This window comes from Microcebus murinus, chromosome 4 (genome assembly GCF_040939455.1).
Source record: "Microcebus murinus isolate Inina chromosome 4, M.murinus_Inina_mat1.0, whole genome shotgun sequence".
In the NCBI taxonomy this organism is placed as follows: domain Eukaryota; kingdom Metazoa; phylum Chordata; class Mammalia; order Primates; family Cheirogaleidae; genus Microcebus; species Microcebus murinus.
In genome coordinates this window covers 841,110-867,451 of record NC_134107.1, presented here as the reverse complement: position 1 = coordinate 867,451, position 26,342 = coordinate 841,110, and the positions used below count along the sequence as shown (strand labels likewise).

Sequence of the window (26,342 nt, the reverse complement as noted above, 5' to 3'; positions counted from 1 at the left end):
CCCTTTTGGGCCAGTTCTCCTGTGCATGTGTGTGTGTGTGTGTGTGTGTGCATGTGTGTATGCATGTGTGTGCATGTGTGTATGCATGTGTGTGCATGTATGTGTGTGCATGTGTATGCACGCATGTGTGTGCATGTGTGTGCGTGTGTGTCTGTACAACGCCTCTGGGTCTGAGCTTTTACTGCGCTTTCCTGTTGGCTTCCAGTTGCCCCGCCAGTTCCGGGGAGGGCCCTGGGCCAGCAGCCGTCCACCCCCTTCATAAAGGCCCAGCCTGGGGAGATGGGACAGCCCCGTCCTCCCCCTACTTCCCCTGCTCCTGCAGCAGCTGGAACCATGGGAGGTGTCTTTCTTGGTAAGAACTTCAGAACTTCCGGGTCCTGCCGGGAGGGGTGAGGCCCCCGCAGCGCCCCTTGGTCTTGGCGGAGAAACGGGAGGTGCCCCTGGTGGCTCCTGGACAGGTGGCAGAAGCCACATGTCACATGGAGAGAGGGGCTGGCAGCGCCTGGGCAACCGTGCGCCCTGGAAGGAACCCCAGGCTGCTCCCAGGGCCTGCTCCCCTGCCCTCATGGGTCTTTACGCTCCACTCTGCACCCAGTTGGTAGGCTGCCCCCCTAAGAGGGGAAACTGAGGCACGGGGGAAGGGAAAGAAGAAAAAGTGAGGTTGAGACTCCACAGGCAGCTGCTGTTAATATAGATCATGGAGAGGGGTGTCTGGGAGCTGGTGGCTGGCACCCCTTTACTGGAGGGTACCCCCAATTTGTGCCCCAGTGTCTCAGTGGCAGGGGCAGCCCCAGAGACCCCCGTTCTTGCGGCCCTAGACAAGGCCGGGCCTCAGCTGTGGGTTTTGAACTTGACTTTCCTGTGACTTCCCCCAAGCCTTTCCCGCCGCGCCCAGGGTGGCTCTAACGGTTATCATCGGGGCAGCGCGTTGCCCCAGCAACGGGCAACACACAGAGTGAAGAAATGACATTTGGGGGAAGCCCAGGGCGCAGGCCCACGGTTCCCCTGTGCAGCCCGGGTGGCAGGTGTCAGCCCAGCGGCCCCTGGGCTCGGGGAGCGAACGACAGGAGGCCAGGCCCCAGATGGAGGCGCGGCCGTGGCCTCAGGGCGAGGGTGGGGAGCCCCGCCCGCCCGGCCCGGGCAGAGGGGATGGGACACACGGAGGATCCCTGCCCCCGGGGCTGGGGCCCAGCCCTTCAATCCCACCTTCCTCTGCCTCCTCTGCTTACGAGATTCTTCCTGGTCTTTTTTTTTTTTTAACCTCCTCTGGGTTCCAAGCCTCTGTTTCTCCATCTGTAGAATGGGCGTAAACACAGCCCCCACCTTTAAAGGAGTTACTGGAGGCTTTGGGAGCTGGAGCCTCGAATCAACCTCTGTCCCATCCTTTGAGGGACGGTCATTTTGTCGTGTGTCCTGCAAAGAGGAGCCGATTCCTAGCAGGCAGGCAACCAGCCGAGCCCTGTAGCCAAGCAAGAGGGAGAGAGGGACCCGGTGTGAGAAAGGGGAAGGGGCACGGCTGCTGGGAGCAGGTGCAGGCAGGCGGGTGTGGGGGGGTCTCTGCCCTCCCCCCGCCCCAGGAGCCAGGTCTGGACACAGGCTGAGCGGTCAGGGTTAGGGTCTGCAACCCCACCCCCTCCCCCCTGCGCTCACAATGACCCCAGAGTCTGACCTCAGATTTTCCCAGGGAGTCCCCGCCCGGGTCCAAGTGGGCGACTGAGTGGCGCGTCATCCCTCCCTCGGCCCAGGAAGTGACTCACAGCCAGCCGCCCTCCGGTCCTATCCCGTCCGCTGCCCGACACCCCACTCCGGGGCTCCCTGGGTTACTGGGGTCCCCGCGGGACTGCCAGCCCTGCCCCCACCTGCTGCTGAGTGCCGTCCCCTCCTCCTCCCTTCCCGGCTCCCCCCACCCCCCCTCGTCCTTTCCCACCCTCACTCCACTTCCCTCTGTCCCGCCCCTCTGTCCCGCCCGCCTCCTGTCTCTGCCTGTCTCTCTTTCGAATCCTTCATCTGTCTCTGTCTCTCTCGTCTCTTTCTACTTTCTCTCCACCTCTGTCTCCCTGTCCCCTCTCTCTGGTGAACCGCAAGGACGTCCCCATCTCCGCAGCCCCTGACGACGAGGAGGGGCCCCCAGGACACGCCCTGGGAGGGGTGGCCCTGAGCCGCAGGGGGGTTGTTCCGCATGAACCCCCACAGGTGCCCTCGGCGGTGGGGCGGGGGAGCCCGGGGCAAAATGTCCCCACTGGGTCCCAGGCAGGACAGGACGTGCGGCTCTCGGGGCTGTGGGCGCAGGGCGGGCACCTGTGTCCCTGAGGCCGGTGCCTGGGGCGTCCGAGAGAACCTGGCCCGACCCCTCACTTCTGCCTGAAGAAAGGTGACAGTCCGCGCTGGGACGCCCAGGCAGCTGGCCCGGGGCTGGTTCCCCCGCTGCACGGGGAGCGGACGCTGTGGTCAGCCCGTTCTACAGAAGGGGAGACTGAGGCCGACAGTGGGGGCGGACGTGAGCTAGGGCCATGCGGCTCCAGGGTGTCCTCTGAGCCGCCGCCCGCACGGCCCCAGGCCGGGACAGCCGCAGCCCGAGCGAGGCCACGCGGGCTCGGGGTCCCCTCCCCACTCCCCGTGCCCGAAAACCCGCGCCGAGGCGCCACGTCACTGACCTTCCGCTGTGGGTGGTGGGACGAGCCGACCTTCCCCTCGCCCTTTGAGCAGAGCATGGGCGTTGAGCCTGGGAGGGGCTGGGGCCCCTTCCCCCAGTGCGGCGCCCTCCGGCCTCCTTTCCCAGCCTCCTTTCCCGGCCTCCTTTCCTGGCCCTGGGTCCTCTCTGACGCCCTGTCCCTGTCGCAGCGCTGTGTGTCCTGCTGGCTCTGTCGGAGGCCGAAGCCCAGGACGCCGGGGGTGAGTCTGCGCCGCGGTCCGCAGCCAGGAGGGCCCCGCCCCACCTCGCACCCGGCACCCCGACCCTCCGCCCAGGAGTGACAGGCCCCATTCAGGGTCGCTCGGGCTGTCCCCCCCCACCCCACCTCTTCTAGGGACTGCGTTGCCCCGCTGCCCGTCCTGGTGCCATGTCCCCTTCTGAGCCCGCCCCCGCCCCCGCAGGCTGTGACCGCTGGTGCCCCCCGAACGCCTTGTGTGCCAACACCACTGCCTGTCGCTGCAAGCCGGGATTCAGCTCCTCGGGCGCAGAGATCTTCACCGACTTCATGGTGTCCTGCGACGGTACCGCGGCTTGGGGGCGGTGCAGGGCGCCTGGGACCCGATGAGGCCCTGCCCAGCGCCAGCGGGGGCCTGGGTGGTAGTTAGGGGCCGCGGCCCTTGGCCTTGGGACTGTCGTCCTGGCCAGAGGAAAGAGAAGGGAAAAATAAACGAAGGTGGAGAGGTACGGAGCGAACAGGCATGGCTTCCCGGAGAAAGGAGTCGGTTCCCGAGGAATCGCGGGTCTGTGCCTCGGTTGGCCCGTAAGACTGGGGAGGAGAATGCTGAGCTTCCTGCCCATCCCCCACCTGGGCACCGTCCACTACATCCAAATCCAGAGAACTCGGAGCTGACCTCGTGGCCTTCAGGAATGGCTTGCTCCAGACGCAGTGCAGCTCAGGATTCTTTCTAAAAGATACTTAGGAAGCACCAGGCTTCATGCCGGGGAGTCAGGGTGGGACGGAATCCACACCTTTGGGAATGTGACTTTTTGCCCTGTCCTGTTTCAGACATCAACGAGTGTAAACCACCCACCAAGGTGTTCTGCGGAAAATTTGCAGACTGCCAGAACGTGGTCGGGAGCTACTACTGCACCTGCAGCCCGGGATACACGCCCACCTCCGGGCCAAACACGTTCCGGAATGCGAGTGAGAACACGTGTGAAGGTAAGAGCCACCCCACGTCCTCCTCCTCCCCGTCCTTGAGGTTTGGGGTCGCCGGAGCCGTCCTGCAGCACCCGAGGGGCAGAGCCCTGGCTGGGGGTTCCCTGCCTGGGGCCTGGACGGGACGGCCGTGCATGACCCGTCCCACCAGCCCAGACAGGCCAGGCGGTGTGACGGCCACAGACAGACGCGGGACCCGCCGCCTGGGCCAAAGCCCGGTAGCTGTGCGCACGGAGCTCGCGACACTCACTCAGAAACCACTGTCGGCGGGGGATGATGCTATCGCAATGTTGTGCTATAAAATAAAGAGTCCCTGTCTTTTAAAGATTAAAAAAAGGGGGGATGGGGAAGCGGGAAAAAAAGGAAAAAGATAAAAACAAAAGTAGCTTTTGTTAACTGGTGTGACCTTGGACAAGTCACTTCACTTCTCTGTGCCTCGATTTGCCCATCTGTAAAAGGGGCGTAACCACGGTGCCCAACCTCACAGAGCTGCTGGAGACGTCGCTGGGGCCACCAAGGCACTGGCCGGCTGCGCCCTCAGGAAGCGCTGCGTGAGGGCGCGGGCCGTCACCGGCTGTTGTCACTCGGGACGGGCGTTCCCGGGACAGGCGGGCGGAGACCGCCGCCAGGGTCCCGTCCTGCGAGGCGGCCACACCGGTTCAGGCCTGGGGGGCCGGCCCCCACGCGTAACAGGCTCCGCCCCTTTCCAGGGAGCCAGTTGGGAAGGGAGGGGCCTTCGGCACGCGGGGCGGTGAGAGCAGGGGCAGCCGGGAGCCACGGCTCCCCCGGGCAGAGGGAGTGGCTGCAGAGGTGGGGCGGGGAGGGGCAGAGGTGGGTGGTGGTGAAGCTGGGGCTGAGCCGGGACTCGAAGGCCGCCCGCTGGGGAGAGAGGAGGCCCGGCCGGCCCCTCCCGCCCTGTGTGCAGGCAGAGGGAGAGGGCGGGAAGCAGGGACAGGGCCACGCTGCGTGCGGGGGACACGCGCCTGCCTGGAGCGCACGGGAGGCCTGTGTCCGCCACGCCGCCCGTCCGCAGGTGGACACTGGGCGGCGCGCGCACGGCTTGGCCACAGCACAGACCCTCGTGTGAGCTGGAGAACGGCCCCTCCTCTCCACGGGACACGGGCGTCTGGCAGGCCGGGGGCGAACTGGCTCTCAGCCCCCGCTCGTCCCTGGAGCAGCAGCGCCCTGGCGCAGCGGGCAACCTGCACAACCGCGCGTGCCGATCACGGAGTCCTCTCAGAGCGCCCTGGCTGGGCGTCGGCACGGACAGCAAGCGTGAGGTGACAAAGAGGCCACCGCGGACCTTAAGGCGGGCGACAGGAGGGAGCAGCCGGCTGGTCCAGGCAGGACCCACCAGCCGAGGCTGCAGCTTGGTGGGGGCTCGGCGGGTCTGTCTGCGCCCTCCCCCCACACCCCAGCACTCGGGCTCTGCGGCACCAGGGACACGCCCGGCCAGCGTCACAGCCCGCCGGCCGATGACACGCAGTGACCTGGGGCCGCCCCTCGCCCCACTCTCTCCAGGCCTCAGAGGGCCGTGTGGACACCTGGACACCTGTCTGAACCCCAAGGCTCAGATCCTCCCCGCGGGGACCCTTCTGGGGGCTCAGAGCGGCCCCTGCCCGCCTGGCCCCTACGACACCCGGGACCTTTCACAAGCTCAGGACGAGGCACGTTCCGGCACAGCGTCTGTCCTTCCCGCCATCGCCAGCGACGCCGGGATGAGACCTGCCCCACCAGGGCCCACACGCTTGGCCACGCCTGGACCCCCTCTGGCCACCCTGGCCGTGACGGACCGGGGGAGGACCCCGTCTGGAAACCCGGGAGGATGGAGACTCCAGGGGAGGCCGCGGTCCCAGCCTGGAGAAGACGCCACCTGGCGTCCTGACCGCCTGCTCCGCACCCGCCTCCACTGCGTCCCCACCCAAGGCGCTGCGTGCCGGCTGCCGAGCTGGTCCGTGTCCTCCACGGCCGAGGACAGCTCTGACGACTGGGGCTTGGGAGGGTGCGGTGGCCGGGCGGGGTGGGGCCGGGTGGCATGGGCCCCACACCGGAGAGGTGGGTGCGGAAGAGCCTCCAGTTTGGCCCGGACAGCAAGAGAGGTCGTCGCCAAGGGCCCCTGCCCCGGCCGGACGCTGTCCCCACGGGCCTGGCTCAGGGTCGAGCCTTGGGCCGTCTCCGAGGGGCTGGGCTCTCAGAGCGGCGTGGGCGGCACAGCGCTGTCCTGTGGCCACCGGGAGGACCTGGCCAGCGAACAGCCACCTGGGGACGTCAGCCAAGGGACGCCACTGAGGGCCAGCACGGGCCCTGCTCCGGGAAGCAGCCTTTCCCCGCGCTCGGCTCCCAGGACGCTGCTCCGAGTCGAGGGCCGGTCGGGGAGGCGCGACGCCCCCAGTGGGGCTGCCCAGGCAGGCGGGAGCCGGGGAGGACCCGGCCGCCTCCCGCCACATCTGGACAGCAGAGGGCTGGGCCACCCAGCTCGGCATGGGACGCCTCGGTGTGAGTCGGAAAAGGGAGGCGACGTGGTGCCTTCCGGATGCTTCTGAGCCAGGGGACGCGGCCGGACCCGGCGCCAAAGGCCGTCCACAGCCGGGGCGTCATTCCCGCCCTTCCTCTTGCAGACGTGGACGAATGTCAGCAGAGCCCCAGAGTCTGCGGAAGCTTCGGCGTCTGCCGCAACACCCTGGGCAGCCACGCCTGCCACTGCCCGCCCGGCTTTGCGCTCCAGCCCCGGGACCCAAAGCTCTGCGCAGGTAGAGGCCCGGGAAGAGGCCGCTGCAGCCCAGGAGGAGGGGAAGACTAGCACGCTCTCCCAGGGTCACGGGCGCCCAGGGAGTCGCCTCCCAGGAAGGTCCCCATGGGGCAGGGAGGGGCAGGGCCTCTGGGCCTGGAGTCCGTTTGTGGAGCCCGCAGACCTCACCCCTTCCTCATGCCTCACGGGCGAGTGGAAGAAGGCTACCTCGGTTCTGAGGAGGGGAACCACGGCCATGGTCAGGGAGGGAGCGGTCAAGAGCCTAAAAACTGGGCACCATGGTCCCTGCTGTGCCCATCTTGCAGGGAGGCCACTATACGCTGCTTTGAAGGTGAAGCTGAAGGTCACCAGGTGGCGGCACCTGCACTGACGGCCCTGGGTCTGGGCGTGGAGAGATGGGGAGGGGCGCACTGAGGGAGGGCAGGCCCCCGCTGGCCAGGGGCAGGCTCTGACCTCCGGCTTTGTCCTCAGATGTGGACGAATGCGCTTTGGGACAGCACCAGTGCCACAACTCCACCCACTGCCTCAACAACGTGGGCGGCTACGAGTGCCGGTGCCGCCCGGGCTGGAGGCCGGTTTCCGGGTCCCCCGACGGCCCGACCGACACCGTCTGCACAGGTGTGCGGCCTGACCCCGCGGCGCAACCCGGCGCCTGCCGGCACACGCGTGGGCACCGAACACCCGGCTCCATGCCGGCTGCCTTTCGTTCTTTGGAGACTTGATGTGAAAAGATCTGGGGTCCTGGGGGAGGGGCTGGTGCTGACGGGGAGGTCGGGGGACGCGGGTGGCAGCCGATGAACTGGGAGGCTACGTTTCAGCTTGTGCACGGCTGCGCGTCTGCACGACCCGCCGCACTCAGGCCTTTCCGTGCCCCGAGAGCCAGAGTCTCCACTCCCAGGGGCGCCGACAGCGGGAGGAGCGAGGAGGGTGCGGACAAGAGCGAGGACCCTCTCGGGGCTGGGACAGGGCCTGACCCGCTTCTCCGGGTCCGCAGACGTGGACGAGTGCAGCTCCGGGCAGCACCGCTGCCACCCGTCGACCTTCTGTGTCAACGCCGTGGGGTCGTACAGGTGCCGCTGCCGCCCAGGCTGGAGGCCCAAGCCGGGGGTCCCGAACAACCAGAACATCACAGTCTGCGAAGGTAGGTTCTGACCCGACCCGAGAACCTCCCCCCAACACGCGCAACACCCGCAGCCTGACGGGCCGCTGTCTGTCCCCGCAGAGACGCCCTTTACCAACTGGACCGAGCCGCCGCCGGGCATCCGCAGCCAGGTGAGCGCCCAGCAGGGACGGGGGGCAGACAACGCCCCACAGCCCCAGGATTTGGTGTGAGCGCCCTACCCACCCGGGAGAAGCTCTAACGCCCTCTTCTCTCCTCTCCCAAGAGTCTGTCTCGCTTCTTTAACAAAATCCAGGATCTGGACAGAGACTTCAAGCCAGACTCAGCCCAGAAGACCGTGGAGGTGAGGACAGGAGGAGGTGGCCCGCAGAGGACAGGGCGGGAAGGAGACCGTGCGGCCGGCCCCACGCTGCCGCCCTGCCTCCCCCAGGGCTGGGGAGGAGCGGCCTCGCTGGCGGTCCTGCTGTTAGACGGCTGCTGTCTCTCCTCTCCCTGCTCCTGGGCGCAGAGCTGACGTCATCGCCGACGTGTCAGAGGAGGGCTGGTTTCTAAGGGGCTGTGCTCCTGGGCGCAGAGCTGACGTCATCGCCGACGTGTCAGAGGAGGGCTGGTTTCTAAGGGGCTGTGCTCCTGGGCGCAGAGCTGACGTCATCGCCGACGTGTCAGAGGAGGGCTGGTTTCTAAGGGGCTGTGCTCCTGGGCGTAGAGCTGACGTCATCGCTGATGTTTCATAGGAACGGGCTGTGCTCCAGGGGCAAGGACCACCCAGAGCCACCTTTGTCCCCAAACAGCCTCTGGGGTCTGTTCTGTGGGGTGAGTGGTTCGGATGGTCATGCAGCCCCTGCGGCCTGTGGCCCACTGGCACCCTGTCCCCATGCCCCCAGGAGCTCATGGAGAATGTGCACGAGCTGCTGGAGACCCCTGGGGACCTGGAGACCCTGCCCCACTCACAGCAGCACTGTGTGGCCGGCCACCTGCTGGTTGGGCTGGAGGACGTCCTGAGACGACTGAGCAAGTCCCTGCCCGATGGGCCACTGACCGTCAGTTGCCCTGCAGGCACAGGTACGCACCCGGGCGCCCCAAGGCCCCTGCCTCCCTCCTCGCTCAGTCCCACTACAAAGCAAAGGACTAGAAAGAAATGCATAAATATGTAGACAATACACATTTTGATTGTAACATAGGTGGTCAGCAGCAAAATAATTACAATGAAGAACTCAGCAAAATAGAAACAGCTTCCGAAGGAAACAATTTATTTAATTTGGAAGAATATAAATTATTTGACAGATAAGTGTGATGTTTCGTAGAGGTAAAATTCACATAAGATTCACCATCGTAAAGCGTGTGCTTCGGTAGACTCTAGTACGTTCACAAAGTTGTACAACCATCTCCTCCACGTCTAAAACGTTTCCATCACCCCGAAAGCAAACCCTGTACCTGCCAAGCAATCACAACTCATTCCTCTGTTCCCCCAGCCCTGGCAGCCACTGATCTGCTTTCTCTGCCTATGGATTGGCCTAATCAGGATATTTGCTATTAATGGGATCATACAATACGTGACCTTTTAGCCTAGCTTCTTTCACGTACTATAACATTCGTGGGGTTTATCCATGTCATAGCACGTGTCAGTATGTCCTTCCTTTTCAGGGCTGAATACTATTCCATTGTACAGATATACCACACCGTGTTTCTCTCTCCATCCATGATAGACGTTTGGGTTGCTTCTACCTTTGGGCTATTGTGAATAGTGCTGCTATGAATACTGGTGTACAGGAATTATCTAAATACCTCTTTTTGGTTGTTTTGAGTATATACTTAGGATAGAATTGCTGGGTCACATGATAATTCTATGTTCAACTTTTCCAGAAACCACCAAACGTTTTTTCCCAAGTGGCTGCACCATTTTACATTCCCGCCAGAAACACATAAGGGTTACAATCTCCACATCTTCGGCAAAACTTTTTACTTTTACTTTGTTTGTTTTTATTAAGGCCTTTTTAGTGTATGTGAGGTCATATCTCATTATGCCTTGGATTTGCACTTTGCTAATGACTAATAATGTTTAAAATCATTTCATGTGCTTGTTTGCCATTTGTGTATCTCTTCTGGAGAAATGTCTACTCGAGTCCTTTGCCATATTTTTTAATTGAGTTGTCTTTTGGTTGTTGAGTTGGAAGAGTTCTTTTCATATTCTGATAGTAGACCATTATGACACATGTCATATGCAAATGTTTTCTTCTGTTCTCTACATTGTTTGTTCACCTTGGTCTTTGCACTTTAATGAACAGAAGTTTTAAGGATCAATGACGCCTATTTTATGTTTTTGCCTTTCTATTGCTTATGCATTTGGCGTCCTATTTAAGAATTTGCTGTCAAATCCGAGGCCAGGAAGATTTATTACTGTGCTTTCCCCAACATGTTTTAGTTTCCTAAATTTAGGAATCTTTGACCTATTTTGAGTTAATTTCTGTGTATCATGTGAGGTAGGGGTCCACTTTCTCTCTGTTGCCCGTGCCTATCCAGTAACCCCAGCACCATTTGATGAAGAGAATAGTCTCTCCCCCATCAAATAGCCTTGGCACCCTTCGTTGAGAATCAACTCGCCATTGAAGTCTGGGTCCATTTCTGGAATCCCAGTTCTGTGCTGCTGGTCCCTGTGTCTGTCTTTATCCCAATACCATATCGTTTGCATTACTGTAGATTTGCGGTGCATTTTGAAATCAGATAGTAATAAGTCCTCCAAATTTGTTGTCCTCCAAGATTGTTTTGGGTGTCTGGGTCCCTTGCAATGCCACATGAGTTTTAACATGAGCTTTTCTATTTTGACAAAATAATAGAGGTTGCGGGGAGAGTGATAAGGATTGCATTGAATCCATAGACCAATTTAGGGAGTACTGTCATCTTAACAATATAAAGTCTCCCAATCTATGCACACAGGATGTCTTTCCATTTATTTAGGGTGTTTAATTTCTTTCAAATTCTTCTGCACTTTGCTGTGTTACAAGTCTTGAGCCTCCTTGGTAAATGCATTCCTAATATTTTGTTGAGGATTTTGTTCATCTATGTCTATAAGAGATATTTGTGTATAGTCGCCCTGTGAACCCTTTATCTGGTTTTATTATTAGAGTAATATTGATGTCATAGAATTATCTAGGCAGCGCTCCCTCCTCTTCTATTTTTTGGAAGAGTTGACAAAGAGTTGAAATGTTTATTCTTCCTGAAGTGGCTGGTAGAATTCACCAGTGAAAAAGCCCTCTGCTCTGGGCTGTTCATTCGGGATGTGTTGATAACTGATTCAATCTTTTTTTACCTGTTACGGGTCCGTTCAGATTTTTTTATTTGAGTCAGTTTTGGTGGTTTGTGTATCACTAGGTATTTGTTCCTTTCATCTAGGTCATTTAACTTGTCGTTGCAGAATTGTTTATACTATTCTTTTATAATGCACTGCATCTTCAGACTACGTATGTGTGTGTTCATATATGTATATACACACACACATAAACATAAAAGTAATCATATGTCAGCCACTGCAAGCAAAATTCCTAACGTAACTTCCCTTATATAAGCCCCACCACTCACAGAACTGTCCCTGAAGATACTGAAGCAAAGAGATGGAAATGTCACCTTGAGTCAGACTCAGGCAAAGATGCAGCTGAACTGGACTCTGGCACAGAAAGTTGGTGACACAGGTAATGGCTGAGATGAGTACAAGGTTAGTGAGGCTTCATGGTGGGACAAGTTGCCCAAGGATATGGAAAAAAAAGAGATTTAAAAATTAAAGGGACGTGTGGGGTGAGTGGCGTGGCGCCCCAAGAGGAGAGTTCATATGAGGAGGAAGAGGCCCTGCTGGGGACCCAAAGACTTAACCTTGGCCTTGTCCTGCAGGCCCTTCTGTGGTGGGCCTTGTCTCCACCCGAGGGATGGGCAAGTTGCTGGCTGAGGCCCCCCTGGTCCTGGAGCCTGAGCTGACGGCTCTGCAGGAGAGACACAAGGGCTGGCTGCAGGACGCCCACCCCACCCTGCTCTCATATGTCAGCTCTGCCTTTCTGAGCAACAAGGACACCCAGAACCTCAGCTCCCAAGTGACTTTCATCTTCTCCCACCTCGTGAGTGCTGGTGGGGTGACGTGGCAGGAGCCTGAGTCCTGGGCACAGCCTTGCTGCTCAGCTCAGCCTGGGGGGTTAGGGGGGCTCCGCCACAGGTGCAAAACCTCCCTTGCAAAATCGGCCCTTCTCAAGTCAGCTTTGGGTCTAAATCTCTGAGTATCTGAATCACCAGCTCACACCTGTGCCCTGTACCTACAGTCGTCGGTGATTCCTGGGCCAAGGCAGAAGGTGTTCTGTGCTTTCTGGAAGCCCGATCAGAAGGGATATGGTCATTGGGCCACCACAGGCTGCAGGACGCTGGACCTCAGAGACACCAGCACCACCTGCCACTGCTCCCACCTCAGCAGTTTCGCCGTCCTCATGGCCCACTACCACGTGCAGGTGAGAGGAGCTGTACTCTGCGTGTGTCTCTGTGTGACACAGTCCCACAGTTGTGGCAGGTTATAAACAACCCATATTTATTATCCCACAGTTTCAATGGGTCAGCAGTCTGGCGTGGCAAGATAGCTTCTCTGCTCAGTCTCACAAGACTGAATTTGTCGTGTCAGCTGGGGTTGGGCCCCATTTCATGTGAGGCTTGAAGTCCTCCTCCAAGCTCCCTGGTTGCTGGCAGAATTCAATTCCTTGTGGTTGCAGGACTGAGGTCCCACTTTCTTGGTGGCCGTCAACAGGGAGCCACGCTCAGTTCCTGTGGGCCAGTCACATTCCTTCTCACGTGGCTCCCTCGCCAAGTGCCAGTGTTCCTGTCTGGAGGCCAGTGGGAAAACATCGATCATATGGAAGCCCTCTCCAACTTCGAATCTAATATTTTCATTCCCTCGTGGTTTTGCAAACATTTGCAGAAAGGGGGGGAAATGTGAAGTTTAAGCCACTGCCAACAAGGAACGGGGTGCCAGGATGAGGCGAGCAGAGTCTGGGATGGGGAGTAGATGCCAGGTCATCGAGGTCCAAGTCTGCCACACCGCATCACATAATGGGGACAGAAGAGAGTGTTCAACAAGAGGCTTCACACCTGCCTGGGCCTCCCACATCAACCTATAAGCTCAGTTACGCACAAAAGTCAAGAGGAAAACAAACCCTTGTGAGTTCCATGGCTCCGTCGTGAGGAAGGGCTCTCTTTTTCTCCCTCAGTCCTCCCAGGGGCTGAATTCAGCAGTTCAGAACCCTGTAAAATCATAAATTTCCAAACCTAGATTAACTTGCCCATCAACTCACAAATATTCCTGGCTCTTCCATTCCTGAATTTGCTAAGCCAAAAAAGAAAAGAGATAAAAATGGCAGTGGGGGTCATTGCCCCAGAGGAGGAAATTATGATCTTAAACCTTTCTTTCCTGGGTGGCAGGAGGAGGACCCTGTGCTGGCCGTAGTCACCTACGTGGGGCTGGGCCTCTCGCTGCTGTGCCTCCTGCTGGCGGCCCTCACCTTCCTGCTGTGCAGAGCCATCCAGAACACCAGCACCTCCCTGCACCTGCAGCTCTCGCTCTGCCTCTTCCTGGCCCACCTCCTCTTCCTCACGGCCATCGACCGGACGGAGCCCCAGGTACTGGCGGTGGTGCTCCCGAGGACTCCCTCCCTTCCCCGGGGATGCCGCCTCGCGGGCTCACGCTGCCTCCCGTGCCTTCCCACGACGGCCCTGAGTCCTGGGGAAGGCCAGAGGAGGAAGCTGCCAATTTCACATTGCCTTATTCAACTAGAAAACATGTCGTCTCTCTCCCTCTCTCCCTTTTAACTATACCCCTTGTCAGCAGGAAGAAAATAAATCATCTCTTTGCAGCTCCATTAGACATATCAGAATTCTCCCCGGTGGCAGGTTCAGGAGAGGTCCTGGCCACACTCAGACCTGACCGCGTCCCCAAGTGTCTCTTGCTCCTCCCCAGGCGCTGTGTGCCCTCGTCGCCGGCGCCCTGCACTACCTCTACCTGGCCGCCTTCGCCTGGATGCTGCTGGAGGGCCTGCACCTGTGCCTCGCCGCGCGCAACCTGACCGTCACCAACTACTCCGGCACGAACAGACGCATGCGGAAGCTCATGTTCCCCGTGGGCTACGGGGTCCCCGCTGTGATCGTGGCCATTTCTGCAGCATCCCACCCTCACCTTTATGGGACACCTGCCCGGTAAATGCAAATTCCCACTGTCCTAGCAAATTCCCTTCTCTAGCACACGCATGGCCATGACTAGAACAGATGTGGCATTTTGACTAGGCCAGAGCATAATATGCAGAGACACACTAAGTAGTAATCCCTAAGTCTAAATTACTCTAATCTTTTGGTAGAAAATCATAATAAATAAGGAGAATGTATTTAAATCTCTGTCCTCAAAGCATGAAATAAGAAGAAGTGCTCAAGACATTTTTTTTGTTTCGTTTTAAATCTACTCTGCTTCATCCAAATCTTATAGGATGCTCCAGTTTTTAATTTGGAAAAGTGGACCTGATTTAAATAACCAAAGTAACTGATACTGTCATAGTTAAGATTTATAAGGTACTTTGTGTCAGGCACTTTTCTAGCTTTTTTTTGGTTCATTTTTTGCCTAATGCAGTGGCTAAACTTCCAGCACAACAATGACTGGAAAAGCAGATGGTTTTTTCTTGTTCCTGAACTTAGGGAGAAACATTGAGCCTTTTCCCACTGAAGTACCATGTTAACTCATGACTTTTCATACATACCCTTTTTCAGGTTAAGAAAATTCTATTTCATTCCTAGTGTGTTGGATGTTTCTATAACAAAAAAAGGTTTGAGTCTGTCAAAGACTTTCTACTCAGACGATCACATGATGTTTATCCTTTATTTCATATGTTTTATGCTAAACCTGCCTTATGTTCCTGGGATAATTACCCCTTGATCATGGTATACTATCCTTTCTATATGTTGTAAGATTCGGTCTGCTAGTATTTTGTTCAGGATTTTCACATTCATATTCATAAGTGTATTGGTCTACAGTTTTCTTGTGATGTCTTTTTCTGGTTTGGTATCAGGACAACACTGTGCTCAGAAAATAATTTGGGAAAATAGAACAGTTCCCTCCTGTTCTATAATATTTTTGGTTTTGTGAAGAATTGACATTAATTCTTTAAATTTTTGGTGAAACTCTCTGCAGCCATTTTGGCTGGGGCTTTCATTTATTGAAAGTTTTTAAATTATTAATTCAATTATAATTTGAATTATTATTCTCTTTGCTTGTTATCGGTCTATTCAAATCATCTATTTCCTCTTGAGACAGTTTTGGTAGTGTGCTTTTCTAAGAATTTGTCCATTTTATGTAAGTTATCCAATTTGTGGTCATCAGGTTGTTCCTAGTTCCTTATTATCTTTTTTTATTTCTATTAAGGTTAGTATGGATGTCCTCTCTTTCATCTCTGATAATATTGAGTTTTCTTTCTCTATTTTTCAGTCAGGCTAAATGCTTGCCAATTTTGTTTATCTTTATAAAGAATTTCCATTGTTTCATGTTTTTCTAAAAACTCTTTGATTCTCTGTAGCATTTAGTTCGTCTCTAATCTTCATGTCTATCTTTCTGCTTGACTTGGGTTTAGTTTGATTTTCTTTGTCTAGTTTCTTGAGAAGAAAGGTTAGATTGTCAATTTAGAATTTTTATTCTTTTATGATGGCCAGATGCGGAAACTCACACCTGTAATCCTAGCACTCTGGGAGGCTGAGGTGGGAAGATCAATTGAGCTCAGGAGTTCAAGACCAGCCTGAGCAAGAGCGAGACCCTGGCTGTACTAAAAATAGAAAAATTCACCAGATGTAGTGGTGCCTGTAGTCCCAGTTACTGAGGAGGCTGAGGCAGGAGAATCACTTGAGCCCAAGAATTTGAGGCTGCAGTGAACTATGATGACACCACTGCACTCTAGCCCGAGCGACACACTAAGACTTTGAGAAAAAAATGTTTAACTCCTTTCAAGATAGCCATGAATAGCTAAGAATTTCCCTCTAAGCACTGCAATAGCTGTATCCTGTAAGTTTTGGTATCTTGTCTTTTATATCTGCACTCAAAGTATTCTCTAACTTCCCTTATGATTTCTTCATGAACCTATTTGTTATTTAGGACAATGTTGTTTAATTTCTACGTATTTGTAAAGTTCGCAAATTTTCCTCTGCTGTGGATTTCTAATTTCATTCCATTGTGGTCATAAAAATAAATTTTATGATTTCAATCACTTTATTTATATTGAGGCTTCTTTTAATGCCTAACATATGGTCTATCCTGGAGAATATTTCTTGTGTTCTTGAGAAGAATGTATTTTTCTATTGTTGAGTGGAGTGCTCTGCACGTATCTATTAGATCTAGTCATTGTGTTGTTCAAGGATCCGATTTTCTTGTTGATTTTCTGATCAGTTGATTCAACTGATTTTCTTGTCAGTTATTGAGAGTAATGTTGTATTAGTTTCCTGGGGTTGCCTTCACAAGTTACCACAAATTTGGTGGCTTCAAATAACAGAAATTTGTTTTTTCACAGTTGTGGGAGCCAGAAGTCCAAACTTGAGATGGTGGCAGAGCCACAATCCCTCTCAACATTCTAGAGGACAATCTTCCTTGCTTCTTCTGGCTTCTGGTGGTTCCAAACACTCCTCAGCTGGAGGGTGTGTAACTCCAGTCTCTACCCCTATCTTCCAGTGGCCTACACCCCATGCCCTTTATTACTGGTGCTCTTTGTTTCTTGCATGGATTCAAGTTACTGTCCAGTGTCCTTTCATTTCACCCTGAAGGAATCTATCTAGTATTTCTTGTAGGGAAAGTCTACTCGCAAAACTTTCCTTTTTAATTTAGTTTGAAATATCTTAATTTCTTCTTCAGTGTTGACAGATAATTTAGCTGCATATGGAAGTCTTAGTTGACAGTCTTTTTCTTTGACACTTTAAAAGTGCCATCCCAGTAGTTTCTAATCTCTATGGTTTCGCAAGAAGGCATTTTTGAATTATTTTTGTGGATCTATTGTATGTGACAAATGAGTTTTTTCATTTGCTGCTTTTGAGATTTTCCTCATTTTCTTTGACTTTTGTGAATAAGAATATGATGCATCTGCATGTGGATCTCCTTGAACTTACTCTATGTGCAATTTGTTGAGCTTGTTTAGTGTGTAGACTAATATGTTTGTTCAAATTTGGGAAGTTTTCAGCCGGTAATTCTTTTTTTTTTTTTTTTTTTTTTTTTTTTTGCCCTTTCACTTTCTCTTATTCTGAGACTCCGATTATGTGTGTGTTGCTATGTTCAATCCTGGGTTATAGTTCTCTTAGGTTCTGTTACTTCTTCTTCATTTTGTTCTCTTTCCTATAGTTAGACTGCATCCTTTCTATGAACCTATATTCAAGTTTGTGGATTCTTTCTTTGACCAGCTTAAAATCTCCCGTTGAGCCTCTCTGGTGATTTTTGAATTTAAATTATTATATATTTGAACTCCAGAATTTCTATTTGGTTCCTTTTCATAAAGTTTATCCTTTTATTGATATTCTTTGGTGACATGTTATTGTCATATGTTACTTTAGTTATTTAGACAAGGTTTATTTTAGTCATTTTAAGATATTCACAGTAAGAGACTTAAAGATTTGGTCTACTAAATCCCAAATCTAGGCCTCCTCAGAAATATTTTCTTTGAGCTAATTTTTTCCTGTGTATGCTGCATACAGTTCTTTTTCCTGTGTATATTTTTGTTAAAAACTAGATATTTTAGATAAGATATTGCAATACCCCTGTTATCAGATACCTTCATCCCACCCCCAAAGTTTATGGTTGGTGAGGGGTTTTGTTGTTTCTTAGTGGCTTCTCTAGATTAATTCTGTGGATTCGGTATTCCTTGAAGTGAGTGATTTTTGAGTTCCTCGCTAGCTTTTTGAAAGTTCTTGACTTTGTTTTTCATCCGAATTAATGGACACCCAATGATTGGTCACGAGATTTCCTTAAATTCTTTGCCTGGATGTTTTGCACTCTTTTTCTTCAAGAGCATCTGTGTGAGAAGCCACATCTTCAAACTTCAGAACATTCACAGTGGACTCTGAGCTTTCACATTCACATTAAGACACCATGAACTCCCCACTCCCTAGTCTTACTTAGCAAGGCTCAGTAGTTTCTCCTGGAGAGACTATTTTCAGTTGGTTCTCTGGGTTTAGGTAATTTCCAGTGTTTTGGGATGCACGGCTTTAGCTTTGTAAATTTGTTTTAGAAAAAGAGCAAGTTCACCAAGATTCTCACACCTCCATTCAGTAAGTCAATCTCCTGGATTTTCACTTTTTTTTTTTTTTTTTTTGAGACAGAGTCTCGCTTGTTGCCCAGGCTAGAGTGAGTGCCGTGGCGTCAGCCTCGATCACAGCAACCTCAAACTCCTGGGCTCAAGCGATCCTTCTGCCTCAGCCTCCCAAGTAGCTGGGACTACAGGCATGCACCACCATGCCCGGCTAATTTTTTATTTATATATATATATATATATATATATATATATATATATATATATATATATATATATTAGTTGGCCAATTAATTTCTTTGTATTTATAGTAGAGATGAGGTCTTGCTCTTGCTCAGGCTGGTTTCGAACTCCTGACCTCGAGCAATCCGCCTGCCTCAGCCTCCCAGAGTGCTAGGATTACAGGCGCGAGCCACCGCGCCCGGCTTGGATTTTCACTTTTAACCACAACATTCTGCCAAAGTTTATGTTCACCTGCGTCAACTGAGCTCTTTCTAGGTGTCCTTCTTGCATACATTCTCCTCCATGTACACTACAGTTGCCCTGACACGTCCTACCACATGCTCCTTGCCCTGAAATGTTCTGCCTCAGTCTCCCCTTTTCCCTAACACAGGGCCATGAGTCAAGTCTGTCAACGTCTATCAGAAAACCTCGAGCAACAGACTTCAGCTCTCAGTCACCAATCTGTGATCATAAGAGAACCTCTCTTTTGCACTGTTGTTAAAAAATTAAATTGAAAAACTCTATAAAGACAAATAACTCAACTTAAAACGGATAAAAGATGTGAATAGACATTACTCCAAAGAGATGTGAATGACCAAGAAGTGCTGAAAACTGCTCAACATCATTAGTCATTAGGAAAATCCACATCGAAAGCCACACGAGGAGATCACTTCCCACCCATTGGAATAGTTAAAATTAGAAAGACAAAATAATGGTGAGGACGCGAAGAAATTTAAATCCTTGAACAATGCTTGTTGGAATGTAGAATGGTAGGGCCATTTCAGAACACAGTTTTACCTACAATATGACCCAGCAATTCTATTCCTAGGTATATAGCTAAGTCAAGTGAAAACATATATCCACACAAAACTTTGTACATGGACTGGGCACAGTGGCTCGCATCTGTAATCCTAGCGCTCTGGGAGGCCGAAGCAGGAGGATTGCTTGAGCTCAGGAGTCCAAGACCAGTCTGAGCAAGTCCATGTACCTCATATGTACAAGTAAGAGAAAATGTGACTGGGTGTGGTGCCCATGCCTGTAGTCCCAGCTACTCGGGAGGCTGAGGCAGGAGGATCGCTTGAGCCCAGGAGTTTGAGGTTGCTGTGAGGTACGATGATACCACTACACACTAGCTGGGACAACAAAGTAAGACTCTGTCTCCAAAACAAATAAAAACAAGCAAAGAAACAAAAACCTCCAAAACCAAACTTTGTGCGTGAATGCTCATAGCACCAGTATTCAAAATAGCCAAACCTGGAAACAACCTAAATACCTATTATTGATGAATGCATAAATGAAATGTGGTATAGCCATATAATTGGATATTATTCAATCATAAAAAATAACTTTCTAAAGATTATTCAGCCATGTAAAAATGCTGTAATATGGATAAGACTTCAAAATAGTATGCTAATTGAAGGAATTCAGCAATAAAAGACCAAATATTGTATGATTCTATCTATATGAAATGTCCAAAATGGGCAAATACGTAAGGACAGAAAGTAGATTCATAGTGGCCTCAGTCTGGAGTAGGAGATGGAATGTATGTGTAATGTGTAAAGTTTCTTTTTGAAAAATCAGAAATACTCTAACATTAGATTATGGTGGTTTGCTGCACAAGTCTATATATTCAAAAAAAAAAAAACCCACTGAACTGTACAGTTTAACCCTTTGCACTCAGATGTCGAGTGTGACTCGACCGGTTAGCAAAAATTATAGAGATTAAAATTACTCTTTGAATGTATCAATAATTTGAAATATAAAAAAAGCCAAATAAATAAGTTTGTATGAAAAGAACTCCAGTTTTTTATTCTACTGCCACGCTTTGTAAAATCTGGGGTATTTAAAAAATTAAATCCCAAGTAGAATAAAGGAATCAAGAAAAAATCAAGTGCAAAGGGTTAAATGACTGGGTTTTGTGGTATGTAAAATATATCTCAACAAAGCAAGAAAAACTTTAAACTCAGTAGATCAGTTTTACAGCAGATAAAAACATTAAATCAAATAGTGCAAGAAAGAACCCTTACAATCATGTTAGGTTTACAGGACTCTCAAAAACAATTAACACATTTACATACTTCTCCCTGCCTCAGTGCTGTTTATCTGGGTAACATCTACTCACTTTTCATGTCTCAGATAATATATAATTTACTTGGCGAATCCTCCTTAACATCCTAATCCCACAGACCCCAAACTAAGTATGACATCCAATGGTACGATGATACATTCTGATAGCCTTCAACTTTTGTTTTATTGTTACAATGTGTCTAATTGTGTGTATCCTTCCTGAGTTGAGATTTGTGGGATTTAAGAACATGTTTCTTTTTTTATTATTATTTTTATTTCAGCATCTTGGGGGAGGAGTACAAATGATTAGGTTACATATATTGCCTTTGCCCCAGATCTATCCAAGATAATACAAGAGATGCTAGATCACTATTGTGTTTATGGCCTGAGTAGAACTCTGTGGTATACATACATCACATTTTATTAATCCACTCATGTATCGATGGGCACTTGGGTTGTTTCCACATCTTTGCAATTGTGAATTATGCTGCTATAAACATTCCAGTGCAGGTGTCTTTTTTTCCTTTGGGTAGATGCCCAGTAATGGACTTGCTGGATCAAGTGGTAGTTCTACTTGTAGTTCTGACCATGTTTCTTAAACCCCTGCATCTTCAGAGCCTACCACAGAGGACACACACAATATTTATTGATGAAGGAAGGAAGAAAGTGGGGAGGCGGGAGGGAGTGGATTTACATCACTGTTCCATATCTCCAAGGACCAATGCACTTTTTATTCTCTCTCTTGCTCAGCTGCTGGCTCAACCCAGAAAAGGGATTTATATGGGCGTTCCTTGGACCGGTCTGTGCCATCTTCTCTGTAAGTGATGTCATCCAAGCATTCTCACTGCCCAGCAGAGGGTCATTAGAAGAACAGGATCAGAAGCATGGTGACAAGAGCAGGAATGCCCCTGGTGGTCACGGGTTGGCTTAGGTTTTCTAAGACTGCTCTTAAATCTTCAAACTCTAACATTGTTACTCAATATTTAAAAACCAGTTAAGTGTATAATTGATGTTGGACAGGCTAGGATGAAGAGATAACAGTATTAAATTTTATTCACTAAACCTTCTGTGGTTTCCTGAAGGTAAATTTGGCCTTCTTTCTGATGACCCTCTGGATTTTGAAAAGCAAACTCTCCTCTCTCAACAGTGAAGTGTCAACCCTCCAGAACACAAGGTGAGTTGGAGAAGAGGGTGACAGCCACACAGACACGTATGGTTCCCAAGAGCAAAGCCACGTGCCCTGATGTCACTTCTCGGGGTCTTCTGAGGAGACCCAAAGTAAACAGATGCAGCTGTCCCTCCATAGCAACCACCTCAAACCCAGTGGTCTGCTGCCGACACCCCCTGCAAAATGTTCCTTCCATCTCTAGTCCCAGCTTGGGAGTCTCTCAGCAGCAGGAAGAATTGACATCAGTTGGAAAATGGTAGATATATACAATGCAATACTATTTGGCCATAAAAAGAACAAAACAGTGTCATTTGCAGTAACATGGATGGAACTGGAAGGAATTGTGTTAAGTGAAAGAAGCCAGGCAGACAAATACAAATATCACATGTTCTCACCCATATGTGGCCGCTTAAATAAATTGATCTTAGGCTGGGATGATGGCTAATGCCTGTAATCCTAGCACTTTGGGAGGCCAAGATAGGAGGACTGCATTAGGCCAGGAGTTTGAGACCAACCTGAGCAAGAGGGAGACCCCATCTTTACAATAATTAGAAAAGTTCACCGGGCGTGGTGGCGTATGCCGGCAGTCCCAGCTACTCAGGAAGCTGAGGCAGGAGGATCACTCCCGTGAGCTAGGATGACGCCACTGAACTCTAGCCTGGGTGAGAGTGAAACCCTGTCTCAAAAAAATAAAGTTGATCTTTTGGAGGCAGAGAGTAGAATGAATGATACAAGAGTCTGGGAAGGGTGTGGGAGCAGTGGCAGATGAAGAGAGGTTGGTCCATGGGTACAAACATACAGTTAGATAGAAGGAATACGGTCCAATGTTCGATAGCGGAGTAGAGTGACGATGTATCACGTATTTCAAAATAGCTAGAGGAGACAACTCGGAATGCTCCCAGCACATAGCAATGATAGACACTCGAGGTGATGGACACCCTAAATACCCTGACTCGATCGTTGCACATTCTACGCATATAACAGAATCTCACATGTACCCCTAAAATGCATACAAATATGGTTCAATTAAAAAAAATAAAAGGTAAACAATAAACATTCTTTGGACTTTTGTCAGCAGTCCTATGACAAAAGGGCAAAGAATATTTATGTCTTCATGGCTGTTCCCACACACAGCCTGTACTTTCATGCCCTACCCTCAGTTCCAGCTCCCTCTCACCCCTCAAGCAATCCTCCTCCTGAAAAATTGTAGTCAACATCAAATCATCTTGGAGGCTTGGGCAGTCTTTTGCTGCAGGCGCCCTTGTGCAAAATTAAATGTTCTTTCTCCTAGTTCCTACCATTATCCTTTCCAAATTTTGCACATCATTCTTTGGCTGTACTACTCATTTGAAGAGACTGTGAACTTTATGAAAATGGAAATCTTCCCTTTGTTATGAATATTTATGATGCCCGGGCTCTAGCACAGAGCCATGTGCACAGTATATGCTCTTTAATGTTGGTTAAGCAAAATTAGGGATCTCCATAAGGCATCAGAAACTTTTGAGAGGTTCATTATGAAGTGTGACTCTCTTCCTTGGTCCAAGTCAAAATGCCTCCCTGGACTCAAGTGGCATTTGTACTGTGGGGTATCACAGACAGACCACATTCAGTCTCAGAAATCACCTACAGGCGACAGTGTGGCACCCACAGACGGAGGTGAGAGTAGCCTTCATTCTGTTCCTCTGGGTGTATCACGGGCCTCCTTTCTCATCCACCCCAGGATGCTCACATTTAAAGCGACGGCTCAGCTCTGCATCCTGGGCTGCACGTGGTGGCTGGGCATGCTGCAGGTGGGCCCAGCTGCGCAGGTGATGGCCTACCTCTTCATCATCATCAACTCGCTGCAGGGCGTCCTCATCTTCCTGGTGTACTGCCTCCTCAGCCAGCAGGTACCCCTGCCCCGCTCCCACCAGGGACTGTTCCTGCCCTCGCCCCTCTCAGTGAGCTGACTCAGAACATGTCTTGTCTCTGCAGGTCCGGGAGCAATACAGGAAATGGTTCAAAGGGATGAGGAAATTGAGAGCTGAGTCTGAGGTGTACATGATTTCCAGCAGGGCTACATCTGCTGACACCTCTAGTCCCAGCACGGTAAGAACACGCACTGCTCCCCGAGCACAGCACTAACTGGTCCACCGGGGCAGCACGCACCTAGCATGCTGGCCGACCTGGGCGGACCGCAGGTGATGGCTCACACTCAGATGGCTCCTGGACTCACTAACCACTAGCAACGGTCTCAGTGTAAATGTTTGCTTTTTTAAAGATCCTTTACTTTTACTCCTTAGGGAACTGTGCTCACCTTGTCTTTGATGCATGAACATTCTTACTGAGCACCTACTATGTGCCATGCATGGGCAACTAAATAAGCAGAAATTGACGATCGAAGCAGCAGCGATGCACATTCTACTCAGAGACATATTACCCTGTATCTTTTCCTCTACATACAACTCTATTCACAGTTATTGAGCACTGGCACCCCAAAGGAGGCAAATGTTGGGGAAATGTTGTGCATATTTTTAAATTTAGCTCAAGTAAGTGCTATCTGGGATTTAGGCTTTCTGGGCAAGCTGGCCAGTGGGTAGTGCATAGTGCCTCTGCTAAGCACTCTGTACCCACTGCCAAACCAGGAAGGACAAACAGTGATGGCATCAGATAACTCATGGCAACGATCACTAATAACCAACATTTACTAGTTCAGACTTACAAAGCTCTTTCAGCTACATTTTCTCACCTCTTATTCCATCTTCTCTGGACTCTACGTATGATTACAGCCCCATATGACAGATGAGAAAAGTAGCAGCCTAGTTGGATTTATGTGAAGTATATAGGGACTCTTTACTCAGGGAGTTTTTTGGTTTTTTTGAGACAAGGTCTCACTCTGTTAGGCTGGAGTACAGTGGTGGCATCATAGCTCACTGCAGCCTCAAACTCCCGGGCTCAAGTGATCCTCCTGCCTCAGCCTCCTGTGTATTTAGGACTGTAGGCACAAGCCACCATACCTGGCTAATTTTTCTATTTTTGGTAGAGATGGGGGTCTGTGTTGCCCAGGCTGGTCTCAAACTCCTAAGTTCAAGGGATCCTCCTGCCTTGACCTCTCAAATTGCTAGGATTACAGGCGTGAGCCTCTGTGCCTGGCCAAATGTCTCTTTTTAAATAAACTGTATTGTGTATATTTAAGGTTTACACCATGATGTCATGGGATACATACAGACAATGAAATGGTTATCTATATGTGAAGCAAATTAACATACCTATCCTTTAACGTAGTTATTTCTGTGGCACAAGCAGCTAAAATCTACTTTTTTTAACACAATTTTTATTTTCTTTTTAAAATGGAACTTACAGGTTGTCTTTCTACAGTCTTACATATCATTTCTTAAAAATTATCATTTCAGGTTGATAATGACAGAAAGAACTTCTGAACTATATCCTCTTTCTTCATGGAAAAATCTGAACATTCCGTGCGATGTTAGATGGGAAAATAGATTTTGTTGTGTGCGTTTCCAGAAATTCGTCCCATCAGCAGTGGGAATGAAGTTGTGGAGGGCAGGCCTGTTACTTGATTCCTGGAGGAACTGGAGTTTCTTTGTACCCTACAGTGTGCTCAGCGAACTCTCACCCTACAGTCGCCCAGCTGTCTCAGTTACTCTGGGTTAATAAGCCCTTTTCTACGGCTGCTCCTTCCTAAGAAGACTCCCCCAGATGCTAAAATTCTATAAGCAGGAAAACCAGCCTAAAAGGACTTTCAGACCAACAACATCCAAAAGCCTGGAATGTTCACACCACAATCTGCATTTCTTTATTTTTTGTTCTCTATTTCTATGGGTTTAATTGTTTACTCATTCAAAAGCATTGATCACTCACCATGTCCACAGCTTAGATCAAGAGAGACACACAGGTCCAGGCTTCATGGAGCTTTCTGGGGGCATGGGCGCAAATGAAGTGATTCCTGCAGCTAGAGTGGACTTCGAGGCTGAAAGATTATTATAAATTGAGTCTCTACTGAGAGGCAACTGAAATGTAAACCAGTGTATAAGCACCATCTTCTTTCATCTTCACGCCAAGACACAGATAGTTTCTAATCTCAGGTCAGGAACATGCAAAAAACTTCATTTCAAAAAAAAAAAAAAAAATTACCTGTAGGACTCCTAACGGGTCCAGCTAAATGCCCTTTCCACTGTGCATTACCTGCTTTCCTACAACAGAAATTCTACAAGACCACAAAACCTTGAAGATGCACAAATAAAGGCTGATGAACTGTCAGCCTAAAAATAAAAATAAAATTATTAAAATGATAAACAGAAATATATGTGATGCCCGGAACTATAACCTCCAGCTAATAAAACCCTTCTTAACCAAGAACCAAAAAGCAAAAGTAATAAAATAAAAACTTAAAATCTTAAAACCTCTAAGTGAGACAAACACCATCATAAACAAAGCTCAAAGTCAAGTAACTAAAATATTTACATTACCTTACAAAGGATTAATATTAAGAGCATAGGATTCACTTAGACGTTTAGAAAGAACTCTGGCCAGGCGTGGTGATTCATGCTTGTACTCCCAGCACCTTGGGAGGCCAAGGCAGGACTGCTTTAACTCAGGAGTTTGAGGTTGCAGTGAGCTACGATTGACGCCACGGCACTCTAGCCCAGGAGACAGAGTGAGAGACCCTGTCTCAAAAAAATTAACTAATTAATTAGTTAATAAAAATGTAAAAACTCAAGTGCCCATCAAGCCAAGAATGGATTAATAAAATGTGGTATATGTATACCATGGAGTACTATTCAGCTCTAAGAAACAATGGTGATTTAGCACATCTTATATTTTCCTGGTTAGAGCTGGAACCCGTACTATTAAGTGAAGTTTCCCAAGAATGGAAAAACAA

The 26,342-nt window shown here is 50.4% G+C and overlaps 1 protein-coding gene across 3 annotated transcripts; it reads left to right on the top strand.

Annotated features, from left to right (window-relative positions):
- The first annotated feature begins 269 nt into the window (after positions 1-269).
- Positions 270-26,342, top strand: ADGRE2 (adhesion G protein-coupled receptor E2). 3 transcript variants are annotated; one of them, XM_076001458.1, is made up of 20 exons: positions 270-352; positions 2,842-2,892; positions 3,094-3,213; positions 3,699-3,854; positions 6,470-6,601; positions 7,072-7,218; positions 7,595-7,741; positions 7,823-7,872; positions 7,986-8,063; positions 8,605-8,782; positions 11,284-11,406; positions 11,603-11,823; positions 12,022-12,204; positions 13,166-13,363; positions 13,701-13,936; positions 21,043-21,109; positions 21,375-21,466; positions 23,181-23,349; positions 23,435-23,548; positions 24,853-26,342. In XM_076001458.1, the coding sequence occupies exons 1-20, from the start codon at positions 280-282 to the stop codon at positions 24,877-24,879; spliced, it is 2,562 nt and encodes an 853-aa protein (XP_075857573.1). In that variant the 5' UTR covers positions 270-279; the 3' UTR covers positions 24,880-26,342. The 3 variants fall into 3 exon arrangements, with proteins under 3 accessions (XP_075857573.1, XP_075857574.1, XP_075857575.1); XM_076001459.1 differs by lacking the exon at positions 6,470-6,601; XM_076001460.1 differs by lacking the exons at positions 6,470-6,601; positions 7,072-7,218.

Excerpts from the sequence above, each read along its gene's own strand:
- ADGRE2 (XM_076001458.1), top strand. The coding sequence starts at position 280 with ATGGGACAGCCCCGTCCTCCCCCTACTTCCCCTGCTCCTGCAGCAGCT. Across the intron at positions 7,873-7,985 it reads CGCCGGGCATCCGCAGCCAG|AGTCTGTCTCGCTTCTTTAA; the intron begins GTGAGCGCCCAG and ends TCCTCTCCCAAG. Across the intron at positions 13,937-21,042 it reads CTTTATGGGACACCTGCCCG|CTGCTGGCTCAACCCAGAAA; the intron begins GTAAATGCAAAT and ends TCTCTTGCTCAG.